At 46.0% G+C, this 26125-nt stretch overlaps 1 protein-coding gene across 10 annotated transcripts in view; it reads left to right on the top strand.

Moving 5' to 3' along the window:
* The window catches only part of LOC133345852 (disco-interacting protein 2 homolog C-like), a 134060-nt gene that overhangs the window by 89006 nt on the left and 18929 nt on the right, over positions 1 to 26125 (top strand). For all 10 annotated transcript variants that reach the window (XM_061556881.1, XM_061556883.1, XM_061556882.1 and 7 more), the window contains 19 exons: positions 191 to 300; positions 2059 to 2161; positions 3162 to 3226; positions 4708 to 4801; positions 6581 to 6700; positions 9576 to 9690; positions 10619 to 10758; positions 11866 to 12002; positions 13855 to 13935; positions 14869 to 14996; positions 18234 to 18348; positions 19199 to 19400; positions 20114 to 20223; positions 21261 to 21341; positions 22490 to 22613; positions 23326 to 23447; positions 24230 to 24338; positions 24751 to 24860; positions 25442 to 25572. In XM_061556881.1, the coding sequence (XP_061412865.1) occupies positions 191 to 300; positions 2059 to 2161; positions 3162 to 3226; positions 4708 to 4801; positions 6581 to 6700; positions 9576 to 9690; positions 10619 to 10758; positions 11866 to 12002; positions 13855 to 13935; positions 14869 to 14996; positions 18234 to 18348; positions 19199 to 19400; positions 20114 to 20223; positions 21261 to 21341; positions 22490 to 22613; positions 23326 to 23447; positions 24230 to 24338; positions 24751 to 24860; positions 25442 to 25572 (2197 nt within the window). The remainder of the gene's footprint in view (positions 1 to 190; positions 301 to 2058; positions 2162 to 3161; positions 3227 to 4707; positions 4802 to 6580; positions 6701 to 9575; positions 9691 to 10618; positions 10759 to 11865; positions 12003 to 13854; positions 13936 to 14868; positions 14997 to 18233; positions 18349 to 19198; positions 19401 to 20113; positions 20224 to 21260; positions 21342 to 22489; positions 22614 to 23325; positions 23448 to 24229; positions 24339 to 24750; positions 24861 to 25441; positions 25573 to 26125) is intronic.

The following is a 26125-nucleotide window of genomic DNA, read 5'->3' as shown; positions in this document are numbered from 1 at the left end:
GTTGTGGGATATCTTCCCCCCCACCACCCCAACATCCCATGGAAACTTACATCTCGTTCTGCTTCGGCACCTTGTTTGCGACGCGAGCGCGGTTGTGAGAGACGGTCAACTTCACTCTCAGTCGAGTGAAGCCACCGAAGGTTCGTGTTGGTTGATGTCTCTGGTTTCGGCGCTTCCGTGTGGTCCACAGGCTGGCCCCGTCTCACGTGGTTTGTGACCGACTCTAAGAACCTCTCCAAGCCTCCCAAAGACTGGCCCGCCAATCCCCGCGAGAGCAACAGTGACGCGGCGTACATCGAGGTGATTCTTCCGCGGTTCGGTTTTCATTTGCGGTTCACTGTTTAATTTGTGCCTGTGAACCCTTCTAATGGAGTGCATGGAGCAAATGGCATATACTTCTGCTGTATACTTTAAACACCCTCACTACATAATGTGTTGTCTCTGTTCAGTAACATTGCTACTCCTGACACGGTTATTTGGCTTGACCACCTGAATGTGAAATTGTAGTTTTTGCTCTGCATCTACGTCAGCCATACGGATGAAGAAGAAGTAACATTGCCTATATTGCCTTGTAGGAATGCAAAGTTGAAGATGTTGGAAATGTACATTTTCAGATGATCTTTGTTTCCTGTTAATCGTGGACAATACGTAGATTTTGTGGGACACGTCATGCCCATCGACACAATGGCTATCGTTAAATCCAAACACGAGAGGCTGCAGTGCCCCGATGTGTCCCGCTGAAACGTTCCGGCTCAAAGCTGCCCAGTTTGCCACTCTCTCATCAATGTGCCACGCTGAGTACAGTGCCTTGTTCTTCATAGACAAGCGTTCTGTTCCCACAGTGACCTTAATGTCTCCCCTTATTCCCTTTAGTCTGCTGAAGGACCTTACCCGCACAGAGAGAATCGTCGGGATGTAAATGGTCCCTTTGTTGCTAATTATAATTTCTATGCCAAGCCACTTAAATGTGGTGACCTGCAGTAATCTCACACTGTCATGTTCAAGATGTCTTTGCTGCTTTTGTCTTTTGCCTGAGAAACTTTGGTAGTTGGTTTCTCAATTGAAGTTTATCTTATTTTGTCAAAAATATTGCCAACTTAATGATTTTTGCCCCAATCGTTTTTCTTAAAATCCAGAAATGAAGCATCACACAGTCTTGGCTTTGAAGAGACTGCTGTGATTGTTCCTACATTGTTTGGATTAAGGCTTCAGCTTGCTGGGATACGGCACACAGAGTGCCATATTAATACTCTATTTGGGTGCAATTAACGGAGCTTAGTACCAATTAAGCCATGAGATGTGAATCGTGTAGCTCTGCTGCTGCAGTTTGGCCATTCTTGCAGCTTTGGGTTATTTATCCAGTTCGACGAAGCGTGTACAGCGTAAGCCCTCCGCGTCGATGCGTGGCTGCCGGTGTGCAGTGAGGTCGCTCATCTCGCCCACCCTTGTCTCATCGCAAAACCGGGTGGTAATCTGGATAGTTGTTAAAGAAGTATTTTTTTAAGATTAATCATTTCATGAGGATTAACAATTCTAGATGCTCTGAGCATTATACAGGGCTTATTAGCACAGCTTATTCAGTACATAGCAGTATAGCTTTCAGAGGCTTAGTCATCGAGTGAGCAGGTTGGTCCAGCTGCACAATGAAGAGGGGTGAGATTGACCAGACTAGGCCCGATTTCATTGTGTGTCCAAGGGCCCAATGGCAACGGCGTTCCGCAACTGATTGCTGTGCTCGGCGTGTCTGCGCGAGCGGTGGTGTAGCGGTTATCGCTGTGCTGCGCTACGAATCCGGCGACCCAAGTTCGATTCCAGCTCACGGCCAACACCAGTGACGATTATCTGAACGAGTCCTGGGCCTTCCCTAGGTCGACTCAGCCTCAAATGAGTACCTGGTGCAGTGTGTATACATCACCACGCGGGAGACTGAAGGGCGTGGTGTTGGCCACCCCACCCCTCTCGTGTGCCGAGCCGTGCTTCATAGGTGGCTCCCTAACAGCACTTTGCCCCAACAGTCTGTTAAGGCTATACGGGGGGGATCTTTGTCTTTCTGTGCAGTACAAGACGAGCCGTGAGGGCACGGTGGTGGGCGTTGCCGTGTCACGCGCCTCCATGCTCACGCACTGCCAGACGCTCACACAAGTGTGCGGGTACACGGAGGGTGAGCATCGCAAGCACCTCCCCAGTCCCCCCCACCCTCCCATCCCCTCAACCCCTCCCGTCCCCTCCCCAGTCCCCTCCTCCACTCGCCCCCCCACAGATCGAAGCCAATGGCCTCGATTATCTGGACTCTGCACCTTTGTTTTGCTGTTCACTTTGTTGTAGTGCTTCAATCGCGCGTATATGTGCGCAGGCACATTCAACTCTCACATGGTATCAAATCAATCAATCAAACTTTGTTTCTATAGCACTAGTCGTGCAAAAAAATGCAATACATAATGCTATACAGTCACGAACAATGAAAGTGAAATTGTAGGCAAAATGAAGTCCACGTAACAAATTTCTAGGCATAATAACAAATAACACGTTAAGAGAATGTTATTTAAAATAAAATTTACAAAGTAAGTTTTTAGATTTATTTTTAAAGTGCTTAATGCATTAACCTGCACAACTATGCTTCGATAAATAATGTATGCATTGTCCTTGAAACGGTTTGGCCTGTACCAGGTTCAAGGACAATGCATACATTATCAAAGCATTTTTTGTTTGCATGGTTTACCGCAGACTTGATCCCTTGTGATGGGTGTCGATTTTGTGATTGAACATCTTGACACCTATTGTATTCTTGCCGGATAGGCTAAAGCGTTTTCTTTTTTTCACCATCTTTATCCTGGCAAAAATGATCCCATAGAAACAGTCAACTCTCTTTATCTGTACCAGCTCTTGGACAATATTGATAGTGTGTGCACTTAACGACAAAGATGCAACCAAAATACAAACATCTTTTCTCTTTTAGACACATACCGAGGTTGTCCGTCCTTTGTTGTTCGGCAAAACTTTAAAGCTAAGCTTGTTGTGGAGGTTGCATTTTTGAATGTTACTTATAGAACAATCTATACACTATTACATTCATCCTTGTCATGTAAGTTGTGTTTAAACATATTTTAAATGTGGAATGCTGCATTATTATTATTTCACGTTGTGTTCCTGACCTGGTGCAGGTGACATCCTCATTAACGTCGTGGATTTCAAAAGGGACGTGGGACTATGGCATGGAGTCCTAACCGTGAGTAAATTAGTTACTCATCATTTACACCTGTGAATCTACGACTGGATGAAGGCCTCCCCACACCTTGTCAGTTGTTGTTTGACCATACTTCCCCATGCTGGTTAATGCGGGCTGGTGAAGGCTGGTGGTTCTACAAGACCGACCCAGATATAACATACCCCTAATGTTAGTCGTAACCATGAATTAAACTCAGGTTGTTTGGTTCATTGCGCTGTGCGCGAACCGCTGCTCTACCACACCACCTATACAGCTGGGGTGAAGTGATGTGTGGGAGAATGGGTACAACACAAAGTGGTATTCATTTTTATCAACCCCCCAAAGGAATTTGCAATTACAACCTTCCGAATGTGATTTCAAATTCCTCTCCGGTCGATTAAACGGACATCACTATGTGAGGAGTCAACAGTGGTTGCCGTACGGATAAACGCTCCCTTGCCACAGAAATTGGCGTTTTCCACCACTGGCTCCGTACTGAAAACAACAGTTGATTGCCATTCGACAGTCCTACAAACAGGCAAACTCCGTGGATACTTGGCTTGTGTGTAGTTAACATACAGGTATGATGTTCACACTTTATGAGATTCACACCCCTGACGTCTGCGGCCACAAACACCCCCCGCACACTTTGATGTGTTGTTCTGGTTTTACGACCGCGTGTCGGAGATTTTTCACAAGCTAAATTTAGTTCCCAAAGAAGCTGCCATAACATTATGAAACACTTCGAAGAGCTGTTCAGCACAACCATCACAGACCTATGCAGCTACATCCCACACATGCCACATTGTGCCAACCCCAAACCCGTTGTGTTTTGATGCCCTCTTAGCGCTCGGCACCCAAACGTCACATTCTAAATCAGGGTTCCCCATGGCACTAAATTCCAGAGGTTGGTTTGGCACTTTGGCACAGACTTTGCACCCAATGCATTGTACCAAGTTCTGTACATAAATGTTGCACGTGTAAAAGTAAAGTTGTGTATATATATATATATAGATACGTTATTTAATATACTATATTATAAATGAACTACATTTTTATTTATTAATGTATTTTCACAGATGTTAGCTTATTATTTCTGGCTAAATGTTCTGTCAACTCAAGCCAAGATTGGAACTACTCAGTCCAATGTTAATCTTTAAAAAAATCAAAGGGTTGTTCCCAAAGCACATTTAAATCTATATCTTTGTTGGATAGCCCTGCAATGATGTCACTTTTCATCTTAACAGATTGCCAGCCCCGCACTGGGGCAGGAGCTTTTCTTTCCAGATGAATTATTTAGGGTAATATTCCAATTTGCCAAATTTTGGCCCTTGATGTTTTCTGTGTGTTGAGAGCTTGCCTTGGGTGTACATTTGACTGCCACTAATGAAGTCAGAGAGAAGTTTCCCCCCCCCCCCCCCCCCCTTGTGGGTGAGTGCGATCGGCGGAGGTGGTAGGGGAGGGTGGGCCAAAACTCGTGCATGCGTCGTGTGTGTGTGCAGAGCGTGATGAACATGGTGCACGTGGTGTGCGTGCCGTACGCCCTCATGAAGGCGAATCCTCTCTCCTGGATCCAGAAGGTGTGCCAGTTTAAAGGTACGGATTTCGGTGCACACCTTTCCGTCGCTACCTACTCCCATCGTGGCACACTCACCATGAAACACTGCGATCATATTAGTAGTAATAATAATTAGATGAGTTGTTTTATGTGAAGTCCACTCCGCTTAAAAATCTATAACAGCGCTTTACTCGCAATCGTAAGATCATTAGAGGGCGTTTTCTAATTAATGGCAATTGCAAACAATTTGCATCTTTGTCAAAAATACCTTTGACACCATTTGGTAAATTTACAAATCTACTGTCATCATTTTTCTGGATGTTATTTTGTGCAGATGGACGCAAAGTAAATTAACAACAGGGCACTGTAAAAAATTACTTCTTTCGCATCGTAATGTCAATTTTATTGAGTCAACTTGGCTCGAACTGTGTGTTGCTGCAATCATTCTTCATTAAATGTTACTGGTTTTTTAGGTTTTGTAATCAAGTGATCTATCAAAAAGACTCTTACAATCGCCGTCTGTCTTCTGACATGATGCTTTCATTTACATTCCAGTATCCCATGTGGATTGTATTGATGTATCATCCCACGAGTGTTTGTGTGGTGACATGGGCTCTCCACTAACTGCCGCTCTAGGGACATTTTCAGCCAAATTCTTCTGCAGCCTTTGAGCAGCGATTCACCGCATCTGTCAAGCTACGCCCGAAGGCCTCGCACAACAGCTGACTAGCGCTCCCGTTCATGACCGTACGCTCACTTGCTGTTTGCAGCGCAGTGGCTGGCAGCCGCCGTTCTCCGCCGTGGGCCTTTGTGCCTGCAGGTGACCGCTGTGGAAAGGGAGCGCAACTGCGCCAGCGAAAGGGGTGGCGGCAGGGCACCATCGTTCACTTTGCAGACAAATTTGCCTGTCAGTGCATGCGATGCATCGTCGCTTGGCATTCGCCGGTTCACGCTGTACTCTTTTAAATATGGATTGTTTTTTTTTGCTGCGAAGGGGGAAAAAATGCTTACTTTTATATGAATATTACAACATTTTCTTGTTTTTACTTCTTGTGGAAGGAGGGGGTTAATATTGTTTGGCTTGAGGGTAAAAGGCAAATTTTCTCTGAAGCAACCGATTATTTAACTTTTAGTGTGATAATGGCAACCCTCACATGCATTACGTAAGAATATGTTGCTTACAGCGGATGCCGCTATTTAAACACGGTGCTGTGTAAACCACTGCTATCAAAACTATTTAGTCTTGCATTTTCAATGGGTGAACGGAAATCATTTGTTTGTTTTTGGGTTAGTCTACGTCACAGTTTATCATATCAAATGCGTGTCATTACTACAGTATTTAAAATTGGGTGCATTTTGTAAAAAAAAAAAACCCTTCAAGTGTATATTCACTTACCGCAATTGCACGCCCAATGGAGTAATAGTAATATTTTTAAACTCGGTATCTTATAACGCAGTTCGCACAAGGCCTCAAAGGGCTTTACATGAAGCCTAAGTTACGGAGAAAGCCTATTGTAAAAACAGGTGAGTTTTAAGACACGATTAAAAAAGTGTAACATACTCAGATTCTCTCATGGACCGAGGCGGAAAAGAAATCCACAATCGCGGAGCCTGGCTGCAAAAAGCTCCGTGTCTCCCGCAGAATAAAGTGTGGCCTTTGTTGAATCATAACGAGCAGTAAACCAGAATCAACAGATCTGAGATTTGTTAGCGGCACATAAAACCTAAGCAGTGCGGCCTCTGTGATGCGGCATCTCATCTGTGCATTGCCGTTTGTTGCTGTGCTGTGCTCCGGCCATGCTGCGCCCTCCCCACAGCCGGCGTGGCCACCGTCAAGTCGCGAGACATGCACTGGGCCATGATGTCGCACCGCGAGCACCGCGAGGTCAACCTGAGCTCCCTGCGCATGCTCGTCGTGTCCGACGGGGCCAACCCCTGTGAGTGTTTCCGGCAGATGTCGTGGCAGCCTGACCATTTCCCGTGCCGCCCCCCACCCCAATCCACCCACCCACCCACCAGCCCAGCACTGCGCCAATAGCGATGCAGTAAAACCTCCTGATGCCTGCCGACAGAGTTGTCAGAGAAAGCTTTTTTGTTGTTGTTATTATCGTGGGAGTGTCCGGCATACTGCAAGCAGTTTGATCGAGCCAAACACCTTGTGACCCACACAGCATGGAGAGGCCTTTGTCCAGCAGTGGATTGACAAAGGGCTGTAAGTTATTAGCCTTACAGATGCCCTCACACTCTTTTCATTTTCAGTGCAGTGCTTGATGTTGCTCCTGATGGCCGTGCAACAAAGGAAATATTTCTGATCTGAGTTCAAAACAAAAGGAATATTTTTTTTTATATTTGACAATTGTATAGAAAATGGAAAGTAGCATTCTTGCACAGTCATGCATTTGTGTGTGAATTCTGGATTAAAAACTGGCTGCACCGCGATGCTGGGACACATTTTAAGTGCGATCGCTTCACTTTGCATCACGTGATTTGCAGACAAATGGGGTTGCAAAAACGTAGTGTGAGCACAGGCTGCCAATACACCCTACGGGTTGCACAGACATCAACCGGCTTGGCACTCTGTGACATGAGCATATTGCAGCAAGGTGCACAATCCAGTGCGGCCTGGTGTGCTTGTTTGTATTGTGAATAACGTCAAACGCCTTCCCTCCAAAGCAGTCTGCCCTCTCAAAACAGGCAACTGCAATATTATCAATGTTTTTATTTTCGTGTAAGACATTCTGCCGAGTAGAAATTGTTGTATTTTGTCCAAACCTAGCACATGAGCAGCTATCCTTCTAAAAATGATTGTCCTTTGAAGGGTACAGTTGAAGATTAATATTTTTAATATGTTTTTAACGCTGGTGCTTAAGCTCATTTTACACTGCACGAGTAACGATCTTCTAGACCCGCGGTGTTTTCTTAAACGAGCGAAATTTTCATGTCGTAGGAATTGGGACCAGTTTTCCCTGACACTTTGCTGTATTGCAGCACCATACTATGCCTCTCTCCAGCAGGCGTTCTCTGAATTCTAAGTAGCTATTGTGTGAGAATTAAAATCTGTGACCGCCCGAGGACAGTCTGTAAATGGGGTGGTCTGATTACAGACACGAGCGAGTGCTTTGCTTTGTCTCTATGAACGTGATTAGTTCACCGAGCATCAGAGTCAAGTTCCATTTCCTCTGATTTGCCTTCAGAAGCAATACACATCGTGTTAGTGTTGTTTTATGAGATGTGCTGGAAATACTGCACGTATTATCTTGGTTCTGTTTCGTGCTCTGGTCAATATATTATGTTAAAGCATTTTACGTGCTTTTGCATTTTTGCCCTGCAAATTACAATTATTTGTTATTGTGTTAATGAATAGCCAATGCATAAAGAAAAAATGTAAGAATACATTTAATACTAATACGTTTAATACTAAGTATAGGTGTGAGTAATGAGGGGATCTAAGCTATGCTTTCATGCCATGCCAACCTTACCTAATACATCTGGCAATTACAAATGGGGCCTTTATCTTTTAAACAATTTTGCAGATATTTCGCAGTGATATGATAATGGCTTAGTGAGATTAATAGAAGTAACTGTAGTTTCCCTGTTTCATTTACATATTTTGATACGTGACCAATTGTTGGGCTTTAATCATTAAACATTCCCATTGTTATTGTAAAAGCATTTTATGTGTTCTAAGATTCAGCAGTGTATTATGTATGTTGAACTTCTTTTGCACTGTACATAGCAAACCATGCTAATCAGAGGTGCTGAGAAAGGACAACAAACTAAGCACACAAAAAAACGATTCGAAAGAAATAAGTTTTCAATTTAGAGCAGTACGTTTAAGTATGGAGTGACTGGTCCCTGCCTTGAGAACGTGACATTTCTACGACCGGCTCATGGTTGGCGGTAGCCATGAGTACCATCCCATGTTCATTTGAGCAGTGAGACATTTAAACTTTGAAGACCCGGGGACTGTGATTCCTCCTCATGATGCTGTTGAACACAAAACCCACACATGAGGTCACCAGGCTGCGTGGTGCGAGAGTGGAAGAGCAGCCTCTTGTTTTGCAAATGCTGGCCATCTGGAGGAGCTTCAGAGCATCGCCACTTTTGATTGATTGTCTCGTGTGCATGATGGGGCGCAGATGAGTTAATATTTTTCTTGTTGTTGCTGAAATTGTCACTGCTGATGACCTGGTGCTGCAGATGGCCTTGATCTCCCAGGCCATACTTTATAATCCAAAATGCAATAATCCTTCATGAAATTCATGTATGCTGGAATATTCATAATCAGCCTTGAAATTTTTTTATTAATCAAATCCATTCATTTTTGCGTTACAATTACAAGGTTGGTTAGAAGGGTATACGATTTTGCTGCTTGTTGGCGGGGGTGGGGGGGGTTCCCGAATGCCGCGAGCGGGTCGATGTGTTTTGTTACTGGCGGCGAGTGCTATGAGCCAGCTGGGCCCACGCACCTCAAAGGCCCTGCCATGCTTAATCCTGTGGGACCACGCTCCTCCTCAGTCAAATGTGCTTGACTCTTCGCTGTGCTCGGACTGCCGATCGCGGGCTTGCAGCCGTTTGGGGAATCGACATGCACGCATGCTCCGCTCCTAACTAATCAATGGGGTTGATCCACGGAGGCCGACAAGGGATGGCTCCTCTTAACCCCGGAGAGGATTTGAGTTTTTTACAAACAGAGCGAGCAAGCATCCGTCATGCCCCGCGTGCCCCGTAGCTTAAAGCGCCGCAGCGGTTTGTGATGAGAATGTGTTTTCGCTTTGGCAACAGCACGCGATCTTCTTTATTGTTTTGCAGGGTCTGTCTCATCCTGCGATGCCTTCTTGAACACTTTCCAAAGCAGAGGACTGAAGCCAGATGCTATCTGTCCCTGTGCCAGCTCTCCAGAGGGCCTCACGGTGGCTATTCGCAGGTAAACACGCGCGTTACTGTTTTCTCAAGTTCCACCTGCGCTTTTCACACGAAGTAAACTTGCGTATCCGAGCATGAAATAAAATCTTATTTTGGCTTGATTTGAATTTGTTTTGAATATACAGTATTACGTGTGTAAATTATACACACTTTTAGTAAACCGGACATTGACATCATGTTGACTTGATTTAAGAAAGCTAACCATGGAGGTTTTTTGGGTTAGATCACGTAAAGATAAATATGTCGTTAAACATGCCACCACCCGACGGCCAATTAGTAAGGTTTCTCACGTAAACAAAACATGCCAATTAGTTACAAAACATGCCAATGTGTTGTTGTGTTTGCATGACAAACCTTACTAATTGGCTGGGTCTGGAGGTAGTGGGTTTAACAACACATTTATATTTACTTAATCTAACCCAAAAAAACCTCTATAATGGATAATATTGGTCTCGAAAGCCTGCATTGTTCAACTAAGAAAGTTACGTCAGCTTTGGCAGGGCATGTTACTGAAAAGGCTGATGGCCGGTGAACCAGAGTGGCAGCCGAAGAAGCGAACACGCCAAAGACGATGTCAACCGTGGAGATCGAGCGATGAAAATTGCTTTATGCGCGGAAGCTTTTTGTTTTATACCATCGACTTTGCCACCCACTGGACGATGTTGGAATTCGTCAACATCAGCAACGTCCTGCAGAACCCATCCAGAAGACCCACCCACCCCCCCCCCTCCCCAGCAGACCTCGTTGGATTTTGGTTTTGCAAGACCCTGAAAGGTAGCAACGGCTTTGGGAGGCCGATTCCCGTGATTGGTGTCAGTGGATACATCATAGCTGATAATGATGCTATTATTTTAAGATCAGCAGGCAGAGTGAGCCCCGAGGCTTTGGCGTTGCTCATCATCGTCGTTGTCGTGCGTGTGGTTGTGCAGGCCGGGTGCAGAGGGCAGCCGGCCCACGGGGCGAGGCGTCCTCTCCATGCACGGCCTGAGCTTCGGCGTGATCCGGGCCGACTCGGAGGAGAAGCTCTCCGTGCTCACGGTGCAAGACTCCGGCAACGTCATGCCGGGTGGTGAGTGGCTGCCTCCATCTCTGTGTCAGAATCTTTGTTTATACTGGAGGAATCTGATGATCTATGAAGCTCTTATTCGCCTATGTCTCATATCTGTCATGGAATTGCACTTGCTTGTCCCTTAGATGTGATGATGAAAATAAAAAATATAAAAAATCAAATATCCTTTGCAAGTACCAAAATATAATAATTGTTTTTTCCCCTTTTTTCTGGCAAACAAAACAGGTGTTAAGATGTGTAAACAGCAAAATGAAACCTTTTACAACGTATCATGTCTGCATTAATCACAATGCTTGTGGTCAGAATGCAAACAAAAAACATACTCTGATCCTGTTGGATTAAGAACCAATTCACTTTGATGAATATAGAGTAAAGTAAAACCTTGGATTGCGAGTAACTTGGTCTGCGAGTGTTTTGCAAGACGAGAAAAACATGTAAATAAATATGAATTTGATAAACGAGCGAGGTCTTGCAATACGAGTAGTACGTGTATACGCTTTGTCTGCTGAGCGTCACGTGATCACAACTGATATACGAGTGCTTTGATATACGAGTGCTTTGGATTACAAACACATTTCCGGAACGAATTATGCTCGCAATCCAAGGTTTTACTGTATATTGAATTGTGTTCTGTTAAAAACGTTGCGCTACTTGTGTGACCAAATTGAGTGGTCGTGCAGTGTATCAATTACACGTTAAAGTTAAATGTGTCGTGAATATACAGAATGTAGTGTGTTCCTCACACAGCTATATTTTCACGCTCCATGAATGCAAGTTAACAATTGAAGGCTGTGTGTCTGTGGTGGTGAGATGTTACCTACCTTATTTGGTATTTAGGAGGTCGTGGGTTCGATCTCGACCATGTTCGCCCTGTGGTCGCGTGGGTCTTTCCCTCCACATTTAGAAACATGCTTTTTGAGTATTTCGCTGCTATAAATGCCAACATAAGCCACTTCTTTGGGCTATCGTTTGTGGCCAGGTCGCTTCTGAAAAAGAGCTATATAGCTCAGTGGGCCTTACCTAGTAAAATAAAAAAAACAGCTCACTTTGAAGGTTCTCCATGCCCAAATGCCAACATGCTGTGGCGTGCTCTGCTGGCGGCGACAGCGTTGATGTGCGTCGTCAAGCCGGATGGGCCTCCCCAGCTTTGCCGGACGGACGAGATCGGAGAGATCTGCGTGAGCTCCCGATCCACAGCCTCCACGTACTACGGCCTGCCCGGCATCACCAAGAGCATCTTTGAGGTCGGTCTGTCCCTGCCGCCCCCCGCTATCCCTGCCGCGGCAGTCTCACTCTCCCCGGCTCCCCGGGGACTCGAGAGCGGGATGGGATGTGGAGGCGAGGTGATGCTACCCGCCTCGTGCCTGCAAAGTCATGTCAGCCATGGAGAGGAGGGTGAAGGCTTGTAATTGAACTTGTGTGTTCATCACACGTGTGGTGTGTTTTTTTTTGCTAGCAAAACACATGAGTGCTTGACTTGAAGCACTATGCAACATTACAAACAAACAGCTCTTGTAGGTTTGGACCTTTGCAGCATGTCCTGTGAGCTTTCTGTCCTACACGAGTCTGATGCGATGTTGATGAAAAATTCTGCTTGATTGCAGTGGTCAAGTGTGTATCATTGTAGCACGCTCATGATGTCACCTGCAGTCACTCACATGCGGTTCAATACACAGCTGCACCGCGGTGATGTCAATCAAAAAAAGTGCTTCAACAGCAACAGGTCCCGCATTTGTTGAAAATATCGAGATATATTATTGTCCGTGGTGGCTCGTTTACCATGTCATGATCAATTATATACGTGCATACATTTTATACTGACACTAGCAGAAGTACCCGGCGTTGCCCGGGTGAAAAATATATTTCTTAATAACCTTACATATATACGCAGATGGGCTTCTACCCCCCCCCCCCCCCCAGCCACGATCTCCTCGGTCGCTGTGCAGTAATATGTACGGCCTATAGTGTGGTGGGGTGTCGAGGCCTAGTACCGTGCAGAGCCTCCGGCCTCGCCTAAATTGCCCACCCAGCTGAGGCTGGGTACTGGGGCCGTTACCCCCCCCCCCCCCCGCGCTACAATAATACTGTCTAATCGCTATAATTTTATTATCTACCGACCCTATAATAGTAATTGCACACATTGGGGTGGGGGGGAGTGAAGAGGACGTGAAACTTTGATGAATTTACCTCAGAGTCGCGTGTTAATGCGTGCGCATATTTTTAACGGGAATTAAAAATGGCGTCCACCCCGCAGCGAATGCGTAGCTACCCGTTGCCAGGGGCAACCGCCGTGGAAAACCAAACGGACCAATCGTGTCTCGCAAATCCCTCACATTTCGTCCAATGAAACTGCGTATGGTCCGGCGACACACAGACAGACAGACACACAGAAAGACAGACAGATTTGCGATTTTATATATATAGATGCCCACACACGTAACGTGACAAGTCTTTTTGAATTTTATTCTTTTACAATTTTACGTTGAATATCAGCGTACACGATTAACTTGCAGCAGTCCAGCCATTGGCATGTTTTGTGTATTATGTAGCGATGTTAACTGTTACATTATTTCACAAAATCTTGCACAAAAGATCTCAATATAAACAGGCAAAGATCCCCCCCCCCCCCCATATAGCCCGAATAGACTTTTGGGGATAGCGAGCACCTATGAAGGCTGATATGGCACATGAGTGGGTGGCTGAGCAGCACCATGCCAGGCCGCCTTTGTCTCCCTCGTGGCCGTGTTTACACACTGCACTAGGTACTCATTTAAGGCTAAGTCGACCGAAGGGAAGCCCATGACCAGTTCAGATAGTCGCTGGTGTTGGCTGTGAGCAGGCATCGAACTCAGATCACTAGGTTCCTAGCGCACTACCACTCTTATTTATATAAAACACACACAGACACGATAACCTTTATTTGTATACTGCGTTGAAAAATTCTGCCAGTTTCTATTGCCGCCACCACCAATCCCACGTGTTTTGTACAGAAATGGATTACAGCAGTGATTTGCATTTCGAGTTTCAATACGAGCTGGTCGGGAAATCTGAGTCCTGCCGTGTGTGTCTGTGTGTTGTGCTGGTCTGTGCGTGCAGGTGTTTCCTATCAGTGCCACGGGGTCTCCCGTCAGCCAGTATCCCTTCATCAGAACTGGACTGCTCGGCTTCCTCGGGCCTGTACGTCTCAATTTGCCAATTGTCTGTAATAATGACGCACATACGGTGTTACAGCAGTGCGCGTGTCAGGCAGTCAGGGGAGCGGGTGTCGAGTCGGCGTGCTCAATTCAGAGCCATTGTGCCAACTTTGGGTAATTCTTTTGGAGAATTTCCATCGCATTTCCTCGAATGTAAAGTAGGTTTTTAAGTCAACAAATAAAATGTTTTAATTACATGTTGGTATCCTTGTCCCCCTCGTTAAGAGTTTACGAAATAGTTATAAATATGCAACAATTTGGGTTATGGTGTCTAAATTGAACTGCATCCCAAGACGCTAAAGTGTAAACAGATTATTATTCTTGGTTCTTTCGGTAAAGTCACGTAGAAGGGAAATCATAAAATAATAATAAAAAGTAAACAATAAAATTCGCACGACGTTTCGATTGCAACACAAGCAATCATCATCAGATGTGAAAACCATAGCAAGACAATTTGAAAAAAGTGGCGATTTTTTCTTAACGTTAGTACCGCCACTTTTTTTTATTTTCTTGCCGTGGTTTTCACACCTGATCATGATTGCTTGTGTTGCAATCGAAATGTCGTGAGAATTTTATTGTTTTATTTTTATAATTGTATTATTTCCCTTCTACGTGACTTTACCGAAAGAACCAAGAATAATATGAATCCCTGCAGTCACAAAAGCTTTAAATCGAAAGATTATTATTCTGTTTTCCCAGGGTGCCCATTACACAATTTCTAATGTGTCTTTATAAACCTCGTAAAATAACAGACATTATTTTACTACTTTTACTGTTTTATAAACCTTGACGATTGTTCTAGGATATTGATGCTGCATACTAATCGTAATTCCGATTGCCTTCATTACACATTGGGAGCAGTGTTAAAGTTAAACGATGATGACGATGGCGGTGCCACGCCTGCGTGTGCTTCTAGAACGGGCTGATGTTTTCCGTGGGCAAGACGGACGGCCTCATGATGGTCGCAGGCCGGAGGCACAGCGCCGACGACGTCATCGCCACCGCACTGGCTGTGGAGCCCGTCAAGCTGGTGTACCGTGGACGGTGAGCTCACTCGCACGCTCACTCACTCACTTGCTCACTCGCACGCTCACTCGCTCGCTCACTCACACGCTCGCTTACTCACACGCTCGCTCACTCGCACGCTCACTCGCACGCTCACCCGCTCACACGCTCGCTCGCACGCTCACCCGCTTACTCGCTCGCTCACTCACACGCTCACTCGCACGCTCGCTTACTCATATGCTCACTCGCTCGCTCACTCACATGCTCACCCGCTCACTCGCTTACTCATGCTCACTCACATGCTTACTTGCTCACTCGCACGCCCGCTCACTCGTACACTCACTCGCACGCTCGCTCACTCGTACACTCACCCGCACGCTCGTTCACTTATTCTCACTCAATTGTTCGCACGCTCGCTCACTCGTACACTCACCCGCACGCTCATTCACTCATTCTCACTCAATTGTTCGCACACTCCCACGCTCGCTCACTCGTACACTCACACGCTTGCTCACTCCTGCTCGCGAACTCGTTCGCTCACTCACATGCTCACTCGCTCACTCACTCCCTCGCTGGCTAACTGCTTGGTTCACTCCCTCGCTGACTCACTCACATGCTCACACGCTCACTCACTCCCTCACTCTCGCACATTCTCACTCCTATGCTCGCACGCATGCGCTCGCGTACTCGTACACTGAGATGCCAAACAGCAGACCCAGGCTCGACAAATCACACCACACTTGCTAACGCCATCACTGACTGTGTGGCACACAGAATAAAACATTTGCAACCAACATTTTTTTTTATCACAAAGTGAAAATTAGTGTGGTGATAATTGAATGATGAAAACATGTATTTTATGTTACCAAATGCATAGTTAAAATAAGTACATAAATACATTAATATGCAATGAAATAAAACCCATTGATAGATGTATTTTTTTTATCAACATATAGTCGAGTGAGGAGGCTGCATTTTATTTGTGAATGCGCTTTGTGTGACGACCACATTGATTTATTTACCTTTTTCTAATTAATTACGCTAAACATTTAGTGAGTCTAATGGTATTGAAAATTAAAACACTGAGTTGTTTAATTGCTTGCTTGTTAAGTGACATAAGTGTAAGTGAATGTATCATTCAGGTTAAAACAAGACCTATAATGGCCCATCAAAGTCAATAGTCCTCTATGCAACCGTTAATCATTGGCGATTGCTGTGGTGTTTAGTCGTTAATAATGGCTTTTAATGGGACGCTGGCCACCATTGGTCTCCCGTTGTCAGGCCAATTGTTTGTGCCTGACCATCACTCAGCCGGTTTATGGCCAAGCGCTGTGTGACCTGAAATCCAATTCTTTAGAAATGTGTAGAAGCCACTGTTTTATGCAATTGTCTTTCTTTACACGCGTCCAAAAAAAAAAACGAGTCTTGTAACTTTGCTCAAACACCAAAGAGTGTCTCCCTTGTCGAACTGGCGCGAGGCCAGTGTTCGTTTCTCTCCATCCTTCCACTAGCCGCCCAGTTAATCTTAACGATTAGAAATTCCCGTTAAGGTCACCCAACGTGACGGGTACTGCAAGATCTGACCATGTCCGTCCAGTGCTCGCCGAGTTGCATTGGCTTCCGGTTGCCGAACGAATACGTTATAAGGTCGCACTCATTACATGCAACGTGCTTGCCACAAATGAATTACAAAACCTTGCTGATCTCGTCAAGGAGCATAAACCATCACGCGAACTCCAGTCATCCTCGCAGTCGCTTTTGGCAAGCCAGTGAATAAGATGGTCACTCTAGATTTGAAGCTTTCGTGACTGCAGGAATCCATGCTCTTTGATTTTGTCGGTAAAGTCACGTAGGTAGAAAAATAATATATCACGACGTTTCGATCGCCACACAAGCAATCACACAAGCAATCGTCTGAAGACGATTGCTTGTGTGGCGATCGAAACGTCGTGATCTATTATATTTCTAACTACGTGACTTTACCGAAAGAACCAAAGAGTAAAGATGGTCACTGCACCGCTTGCTTTCAGATGCACTTCTGCGGCCATCTGGAATGCATATTGATTCTAAATGTGGAGAGAAATGTAAGGACCCAGAGAAAAATCCATACAACCACAATGAGAACATGCAAACTCCAAATATACACGGCTCGGGGTCGAGATCGAATCCCAGACCTCTTGTATACCAGGCGAGGTAGTTAACATCTCGCCTCTGTGGCACCCCACTAGCACCAGGAGATGCAATATCCAGCAGCTTTTCATGGCCACGTTTTTACAAGCTGGACCGATTGAACGTTGGTAGCGATGCTTCGTGTGCACTTTAATTATCCACGAATTACTGAATTCGCACTCTCATTGTGTAACATACATTTACAGCACCAACGCTTAAAGATTTTTTTTGCATAACCGTTGGGTGCAGGGCTTTCTAACACTGTGCTTTGTGTGAAAATTATTACTGGGGCTAATCCTTTCGTCGGAGCACTGAGGCAGCACGGCTGAGATCCTCCCTTTTAATCTGGGTGGCCATCCATGGGTAAACCAGGTTCACATGTGCAGAAGGTTTGATGATTGGTCTCGGTCCACTCACTCATGACTGCACACAAACTCCCGAGCAAGTTGAGCTTCACACTTTCTTGGCTGTTACCTTCCTTGAGGGCTCGTGGACACGTCGTGAGAATTTTATTGTTTTGTATTTTTATTATTATTTTATTTCCCTTCTACGTGACTTTACCGAAAGAACCAAGAGTATGAATCCCTGCAGTCACGAAAGCTTTAAATCAAAAGTTTGTGTCGTGGTTCATGACATTACTGGCCAGCCCTTGGTGCCGCCACTACTCGCCGTGTGCTCTTCTCCATCAATGGGTGCGCTGTATTGCTTCGGAAACCTTTATGCTGCACAGTATAGTGCAGTGCACTCTGTGACGTTTTAATTTATTTATTGCATTGTGGTGTTTTTATTTGTTTATCTTCATGCCGTTGCAGCATTGTGTTACTATGCGCAACTGTTTATTGTATCCGAGTGCATTGTTAAATCCCTGCACGCTCCATTGTGTGCCGCATCGTTTGCATATCACGTGTTAACTTGACGTTGCTGCGCTGGTGTATATTCCAAACCGTCCGATGAAATGTAAAAAATTATATTGTGTTTTTTTTGCATCACGTATTTTTACATTGCCGTAGGCTGTGTTGTATAGCCGTGTTGTGTTGTGGTGTGTGGCTGCGTGCTGTGCCACACTGCAACCCGAGTGTCGTTTCGTGTGTGTGTTGGTGCTCTCAGGATCGCCGTGTTTTCGGTGAACGTGCTGAGAGACGACCGCATTGTCGTCGTGGCCGAGCAAAGACCCGAGGCTTCCGAGGACGACTGCTTCCAGTGGATGAGTCGGGTGTTGCAGGTGAACTCTCTCACTGTTACATCACCACCATTGTCCCTCTTGAGTATAATCCATGCACCACCCCTTATACCACACCCCACTTGTTGGTGTCTTCCCAGATCTCTAACCTCGATGTTTACCCAAAACCCAATTATCTGATTATGATCCCAGTACTAAAGCAAAGCAAATTTGGAACTCTTATTCCAAATAAAACCTTCACCCAAACTAACCTGAAAGCAAATCAATCATCAAGCAAAACCCTAATGTAAACTCATTTACTTTTATTTGGCAATGGATATTTGTTGTGATGACACATAGCAATAACATAATTTATTAGGAAACTCATTAAATCTACGTAGAATTACCTATAAGTGTAACTCAAGAATTGTTTTGGAGGGATTCAACAGGCAGATAAAATTATAAAATACACATGCGCAAGCAATTGAGAGGAGGCAGGATAATATGCAGGTCAAAGGTTCGATCCCGACACCTGCTGTGAATTTGGAGATTACATGATCTCTCTCCCCGTGGTCGCGTGGATTTTTCTACGGATCGACTGGGTTTTTCCTCCACTGCTTCTGTAAATTGCCACACGATAAGCCACTTCGTTGAGCTATCATTTGTGGCCAGGTCGCTTCCGAAAGAAAAAGCTACATAGCTCAGTGGGCCTTTCCTAGTATAGAGCTGTACATTATTTCTCCCTAGGCTCTGTGATTAACCGTACAGAGAGCCTTTGCTTGTACCCTTTTCACGAATAAACCCTTGTGACAGTCAACACGTTGCTACGCATTTTCCGTGCGCACGCAACCCCCCCCCCCCCCGTCCATTCATCGAGCTCCACGCCTTTACTGTGTGCCGCGCACTGCTGCAGGCGATAGACAGCATCCACCAGGTGGGCGTGTACTGCCTAGCGCTGGTGCCAGCCAACACCCTGCCCAAGTGTCCGCTGGGAGGGGTCCACATCTCGGAGAGCCGCCAGCGCTTCCTGGAGGGCGCCCTGCACCCCTGCAACATCCTCATGTGTCCCCACACCTGCGTCACCAACCTGCCCAAGCCACGGCAGAAGCAGCCAGGTGTGGACCCGACCCCCTTGTCTTGTACACCACCGCAGCTGAGATTAACACCAGCTGGGTGGCACCTGTAGCGTGCCTGACCATAGTCCAAAGGTTGCGAGTTTAGATTACTTTTTTTAGAGGTCGGTTAAATACATTTTTCTGTCCTAGGGCCTATACAATGAGTACCACGTTTGCAAGAAGTTACCAGTAGCTGTTCCGTGAATGGAATGGTGGGATTTCCACCATTGGTTAAGTAACGTGAACATTAATGAGCAGTACTCGGTGTGTAAAAGTGACCTCACCATTTACAAGCTGCGTGAGGACAGATTGCTCGGCTTAATCAATCTTGAGACCATAGGAGAGACAAATATTTTATTTCCCAGCTTTAAAGGCATTCACTTTATTTTGATAAATGATAAATAAATTTAAAAACGGGGAATAAACAATAACGAATAAAAAAAATCCCACAAGGCTCTGTCCCTATCATCAAGAGTAACACACAAGAATACAAGATGCCATCGCTTCCCCCTGACACCTTGTGGCACGGCTGAGTGCCGTCACCTCAAGGAGATCCCCTCCTGCTGCGTGCCACGCCGCTCCCTCGTTTCGTGCGTTGCCGGGCCCAGTTGCGTTGCCATTCTCACATCGTGCCCTCTGCTGCTGCTGCTGCTGCCGCTGCTGCTGCTGCTGCCGCTGCTGCTGCCGCTGCCGGCCCCACTCCCGTCACACAGAGGTGGGTCCCGCCTCGATGATGGTGGGCAGCCTGGTGGCTGGCAAGCGCATCGCGCAGGCCTGTGGGAGAGAACTCAACCACTCGGACGAGCATGACCACACCAAGAAGGTGACCCCTACAGCCACCACCCCGTCCACCTCACCCACCTCACCCACCTCACTCGCTGTGTCACAGCTGGGTTTTTTTGCCACCTGTCTCAGTTTATCCAGGCTCATCCCATTTTGAGGAGGTAGCTTTGCTGAACAACCCACAAAGTCTTCTAGGGACATTAGCAAATCTCCTGTTATTTTGCCGGTTGCGTGATAATACACCTCAAGACAATGCCTTCACATTTAGTTTTCCGTTTTTCTGGTGTTGTGATATTCTTCTTCTTCCCGTGTTATGAACGTCTCACAATTGCTTCAATCAGCCTGGAAACTAAACAAGGGTGTGACCAAAATAATAATTCAGCCAGATATTTTCCCATAATGCCTGAAGCCAATTGGCCCACTTAATACAGGCTATTACACTGTATATACAATACAAAAGCTTGCATACTTTATCAACTGTGCTGATATGACTAGCGGTACGACGCTTGCCATGAACATTCGAAAACACTCTGTGGATACTCAGAGGTGCACATTTTATGAAGTTAAATAAACACAAACAGAAATTGCAAAACAACTATTAAATGTTTTGCCCTTCATTCTCTATCTGCACGTCATTGGCAGCATGGCATATTTCGCTACGTTTCTTCATGTATATGTGTAATTGCATTACTGCTGTCACCTAAAAAAATATAATGTATTTTATGCAGTTTCAGTGTTCCATCTAACAAACACATTGCATATTTTGCTGATACTGGTGTTACTGTATTGTGGAGAGCGGTAGTGGAGTGGTTACACGCTACGCTACAAACCCAGCACCGCAAGTTCCATTCCTGCTCATGGCCAACACCAGTGACGATTATCTGAACAAGGAAGACAAAAGCGGCCGGGCGTGGTGTTGGCCACCCACCCCCTCGTGTGCCGTGCCGGCCTTCATAGGTGCTCGCTAACAGAACTTGCCCCCACAGTCTGTTAAGGCCTTACGAGGGATATTTGTCTTTACTGTTGAGACAAAACTAATGGAATCTGCTGTCTGTGGCTTGGTCTTTGTTGATACAGTTCAACTTCCTGACAGAGGTTCTGCAGGACAGATCTGTGACGACACCCGACCACAATCTCTTCACGCTGATCAATGCAAAGGTGACACGACCCCTTTGCCTGACCGCCGCGTTGCTGGTGAAAGCATAAACTCACCATTCAGCCCGTCCTGTTCAACCGTGCGAGAACTGGGTGATGAGTCCCATTGTGTCCGTTAGCTAAAAATATACAGGCTGGCCCAATAAGTCAGGGCAAATAGGGGTTGTTATTGATTTAACAAACCACATAGGGTTTATGTTATTAAATGTTCAAGCTTACTTCGATTAATATTAATGCATGCATTAATGATCTTTTTACATAAATTTAGGACTTTTTTTTTAATATTACATATTCATCAATTATGTTTTGTTGTCTCAATTCATTCGGGGTTCTTGGTCAAGATTTGTAAACGCCGAATTTGAGGTGACCCCACGATCAAATATTACCGTAAAGAATAAAACATTAAAATGTTTTGATGTCAGTGTTAAAATAAATTAAATGACCCTACGTGATTTGTTAAAATAAATATAATAATCCGTTTTGGGCCACCATGTACAATGTAATGGCTTTTGGCTAACCATCCCAATGTCTGCAGGCCTTTTCTGAAGAGAGTATTTGGAGCCAGTGTGGCTATCCTGGGTAAATAAATAAATAATGCTATTATAAGAAAAAGCTGCTTAACCAATGATATATTCAGGGCACCAAAAGTTGCACAAAATTTAGTGGAGGAATTGTTTACAATTTGACAATGGCACAAATAATTACCGTTTCAAATCTTGTGTAAGAGGTTTAATTGATATCCCCGATGCATGTGTAATTGGTAGACTCACCCCTGCCATAGAAATGTGGAATTTCCACCACTGACTGAGGGCTGTATAAGAGATGATCACCGTTTCAATGTTCATTTGAGCAGGAAATCACTTTGACTCGAGTGGTGAGAAGAGAGATGATCCATTTAGATAATTATCCCCAGGGGCGCTTGTGATTAATGAATACCCGCCTCTCATTTTGGTTGGCTTGATATCAAACACACAAATCACTTGGCTATTCGTCTACATTGAGCACCACTTGTTCAGCATTTGCTGTGTTCTTCATTCATCGCTCGCCTGCCACGTATTCGTTTCCTAAGTCCCACGTTGCATCGCTCGCTTAAAAACTGCTCGTCGTAACGTGTCGAGCATGTGCCCCTCTGTGGCTCGGGTGTTTTACAGGGCCTGGTGATGGCGACGGCCACGTGCCTGCAACTGCACAGGCGCGCCGAGCGGGTGTCCACGCTGCTCACGGAGAAGGGGCGGCTCAACTCGGGCGACCACGTCGCACTGGTGTACCCCCCAGGTGCTGTGCCAACTCGCGCGGTTGAGGGAGATATTTGTTTTGCAGCCCATAGGCCGGTGCGATCAACTCCCAACGGAGGAAGATGAAGATCCAAGTTGGCCTTGTAGACCGAAGAGCAGCTGCTGTTAGCGAAACAGCACATGGCTAGGGTGGCATTGGAACTATTTGCTATTAACTATTTTAATTGAATTGTCCAGGGAAGACCCCACTGAGCTATATAGCTATTTTTCAGAAGCGACCTGGCCACAAAGGATAGCTCAAAGAAGTGGCTTATCATGTGGAAATCTATAGCAGCCAAATACTCTGAAAGCATGTTTCTAAATGTGGAGGGGAAAACCAGAGGACCCGCCTAAAAATCAACGCGACCACGGGGAGAGAGAGACATGGAAACTCCAGTTATACAGGCGTCAGTGTCGGGATCTATCCCATGACCTCCTGTATACCAGGCGAGGTAGTTAACATCTCGTCACCGTGGCGCCCGTGTGAGGCAGTGGTTGGTGCCCAGAACTTACGCCCAGAACTTGCATTTACAAACCATTTAATCCACTCAGTCATTTACATTGACCCTACACTCCTATCCAATTACCTCTCAGCTCATTGTTGTTGGCAGTTCCGCATTGCATCTTTGTACGCAAGAATGTTGTACTGTATTCGGTTTTGTAGTAGTCGTCGCTCTGTCTGATGGGTGCTGCTGTGCGCGGTGGCTGTGCAGGCATCGACTTGATCGCGGCATTCTACGGCTGCCTGTACACGGGCTGCGTCCCGGTCACCGTGCGGCCTCCCCACCCGCAGAACCTGGCCAGCACTCTCCCCACCGTGCGCATGATCGTCGAGGTGCGTCACCCGCTGCGAGCACGGCGACTCGTCCACTCGCATCGCGGTCAAAAAGCAGCCCCGTCATGAATCCCAGCGCAATCTCCGTGCAGTGTGTTTTGTTCTAAAGTAAGCTAAACATTTATTTTTATTTTACCAGGTAAGGCCCACTGAGCTATGTAGCTCAACGAAGTGGCTTATCACGTGGAAATTTATAGCAGCCAAACACTCGAAGCGCACGTTGTTAGTCATCGAAGCCAGGCCCTACTTACTGTAAGGCGCAAGTGTTACCACTGCACCACCCTGCTGCCAAATTAGATTAACGGAGAGTCTACTTGCAGCTGCATCTCAATTCCAGCGTATCGTTGGGAGCCGCCAAATATTTTTTTTGCTATGGACAGTTGGTTTTAATATGTTGTAATGCCACCGATATAATAATGCTAAGATAATAATGATATGAGCAATCGGAAACCTACACTATCACAGGTTTGGTTTGTTCCAAATGACCGGTTCACGTGCGATTTTAAGAATCCTTTGACACAGTGATGGTGATGATTCATGACTGTGTTCATGCACATGCGGCCTAATACACAGAATGCAAACTCTCCGCGTGACCCGTGTCTAAGATGGTAGGGTCAATATTTGGGCGCAATTACATCCCTCTTGTGAAAGGGCAGTTTGCATTATAAGGGGTGATATTCCTAATTAGTTTTTATTAATTAAGGTTTCACATTAATTTGTCTTCCACCGCAACGAATGGCCTTGCCTGCGTGCGTGCATTTGTGTGCGTGTTTGCGGCACAGGTTAGCAAGTCGGTGTGTGTGCTCACGACCCAAGCGGTCACGAAACTGCTCAAGTCAAAGGAGGCTGCTGCTGCAGACATCAAATCCTGGCCTCCAATTCTCGATACTGGTGAGCTCTCTACTGTCTTCTGGAAGGATCTTCGCTAGTGGTTTTATCAGAGCATTTGACAGCAATGGTAACATTTTGGGAGTGACTGATGACATTTGGTTAATTTATTAAAACATGTAATTGCTGTATAATTGATTGCAAGCACACTTGTCAACAGCTCGCCATCTGCCCGCTGTAAAACGATGATACCTTTACGACACATTGTACAGTCAGAGGGCTCCGTGTCCCCTTTGTTGTGAACAAGCAAAACGCTTGTAATGAATATGCAGATTACACGAAACAAGTTCCACTTGCGTTTAACCTTTGGCGGCTTGTAAAAAGATGCCACGCTGCCTTGTTTAAAGATTCATGGTAAGCCAACGACCCAAGGCACTTGTGAGGAAACAGAGGAGTGTTGCCCTTTCATGCACAGACGACCTCCCACGGAAGAGCCCCAAGCAGCTTTACCGAGCTCCCACGCCTGAGATGCTGGCCTACCTGGACTTCAGCGTGTCCACCACGGGGATCCTGGCTGGCGTCAAGGTAGGGCGCTTGGAGGAAACTCTGCTCCTCGTCAGGCACCACACACCGTGCACGTCTCTACCCAGTCAACAATCACACGAGCCTGGCGCCACACTGCCCTTGTCTCTGCCTCATCTCCGATCAGCACGGCTCCACACCTTCGATTAGCACGGTTGGCGATGTACAGTGCGAAAGAAGTTCAACATACATACATAATGACATGACCCAGGTGCCCAGAATTCCTACATGAATGAGGCCCTAAGAGCCAACACATCTTTTGTCTGAATTTTCATTCATGTTTTATCATCTTTATCAATGTTATCAATCGCCACTGTTACATACAGGTCACATAATAATGTTTTCTATTACAAACAGGTCACCTAATAATACTGTTAAATGGTATTACGAGGTTTCTATCCTTGAAGCACAATGCGTGAACAGAGCACCTCCCATTAGCACGATTGGCTGCGTGCGGTGCGAAAGAGGTTCAACATACACGCATACAGATTGTGTGCATGGGACAGTGATGGGTGAGGGGGGTGGGGGTCACAGGTGCTGGAGAGTGACGCTGGCGCGCGTCGTGTGCTTGTGTGTCGGAGCAGATGTCGCACGCGGCAGCGAGCGCCCTGTGCCAGGCCATCAAACTGCAGTGCGAGCTGTACCCGTCGCGCCTCGTGGCCCTTTGCCTCGACCCCTACTGCGGCCTGGGCTTCGTCCTGTGGTGCCTCTCAGGGTAAGGACCGGCCCCAGCAGTGCCTGCACTGCACTGCACCGACGTCTTGGGGGGCGTGGGGGGCTGTCGGCATCGACCGCACGATCCGTCGTAGCGTGGCATGGAACGGATTGAATTACATTTGACAGAGCGGCAGAGCTGCAGTCTGGGCCTTGTGCCAGGAACCGCCCCATTTAATCTGAGCACAAGATACTCTTTAAGAGTGTTGGCCATACTCATCCTCTGTTCAGTGATGGCCACAGGCAAAAGCAAACTAAGGGCCCGAAATAGCTCAAGGGTCCCCATATTCGTGAACAAAATGAAGTGAACTAATTATCAACTCGAATTAAAATCTTCGTTAACATCGCAATCTGGTCTGTATCTCTATTCTATCATATGGATTCCATACTTGTATTTTGTCTACATATCTCTCATTTCACTTAAATTCCTTCGCATCTGTATTTCCCTTCTCTCGTCTCACTACATCTCTATCTCGTCTGTCATCTCACTCGGACATTATAAACAAATAAAGTGTGTCTACTCATGGCGCCCAAGGGCAAGCGCCACCGCTGTT

The sequence above is a fragment of the Lethenteron reissneri genome, chromosome 23 (genome assembly GCF_015708825.2).
Source record: "Lethenteron reissneri isolate LAM-NWPU_2019-01 chromosome 23, ASM1570882v1, whole genome shotgun sequence".
NCBI classification, from domain to species: Eukaryota; Metazoa; Chordata; class Hyperoartia; order Petromyzontiformes; family Petromyzontidae; genus Lethenteron; species Lethenteron reissneri.
The sequence above is the reverse complement of the archived record's forward strand: the minus strand, read 5'-3'. Positions and strand labels throughout refer to the sequence as shown.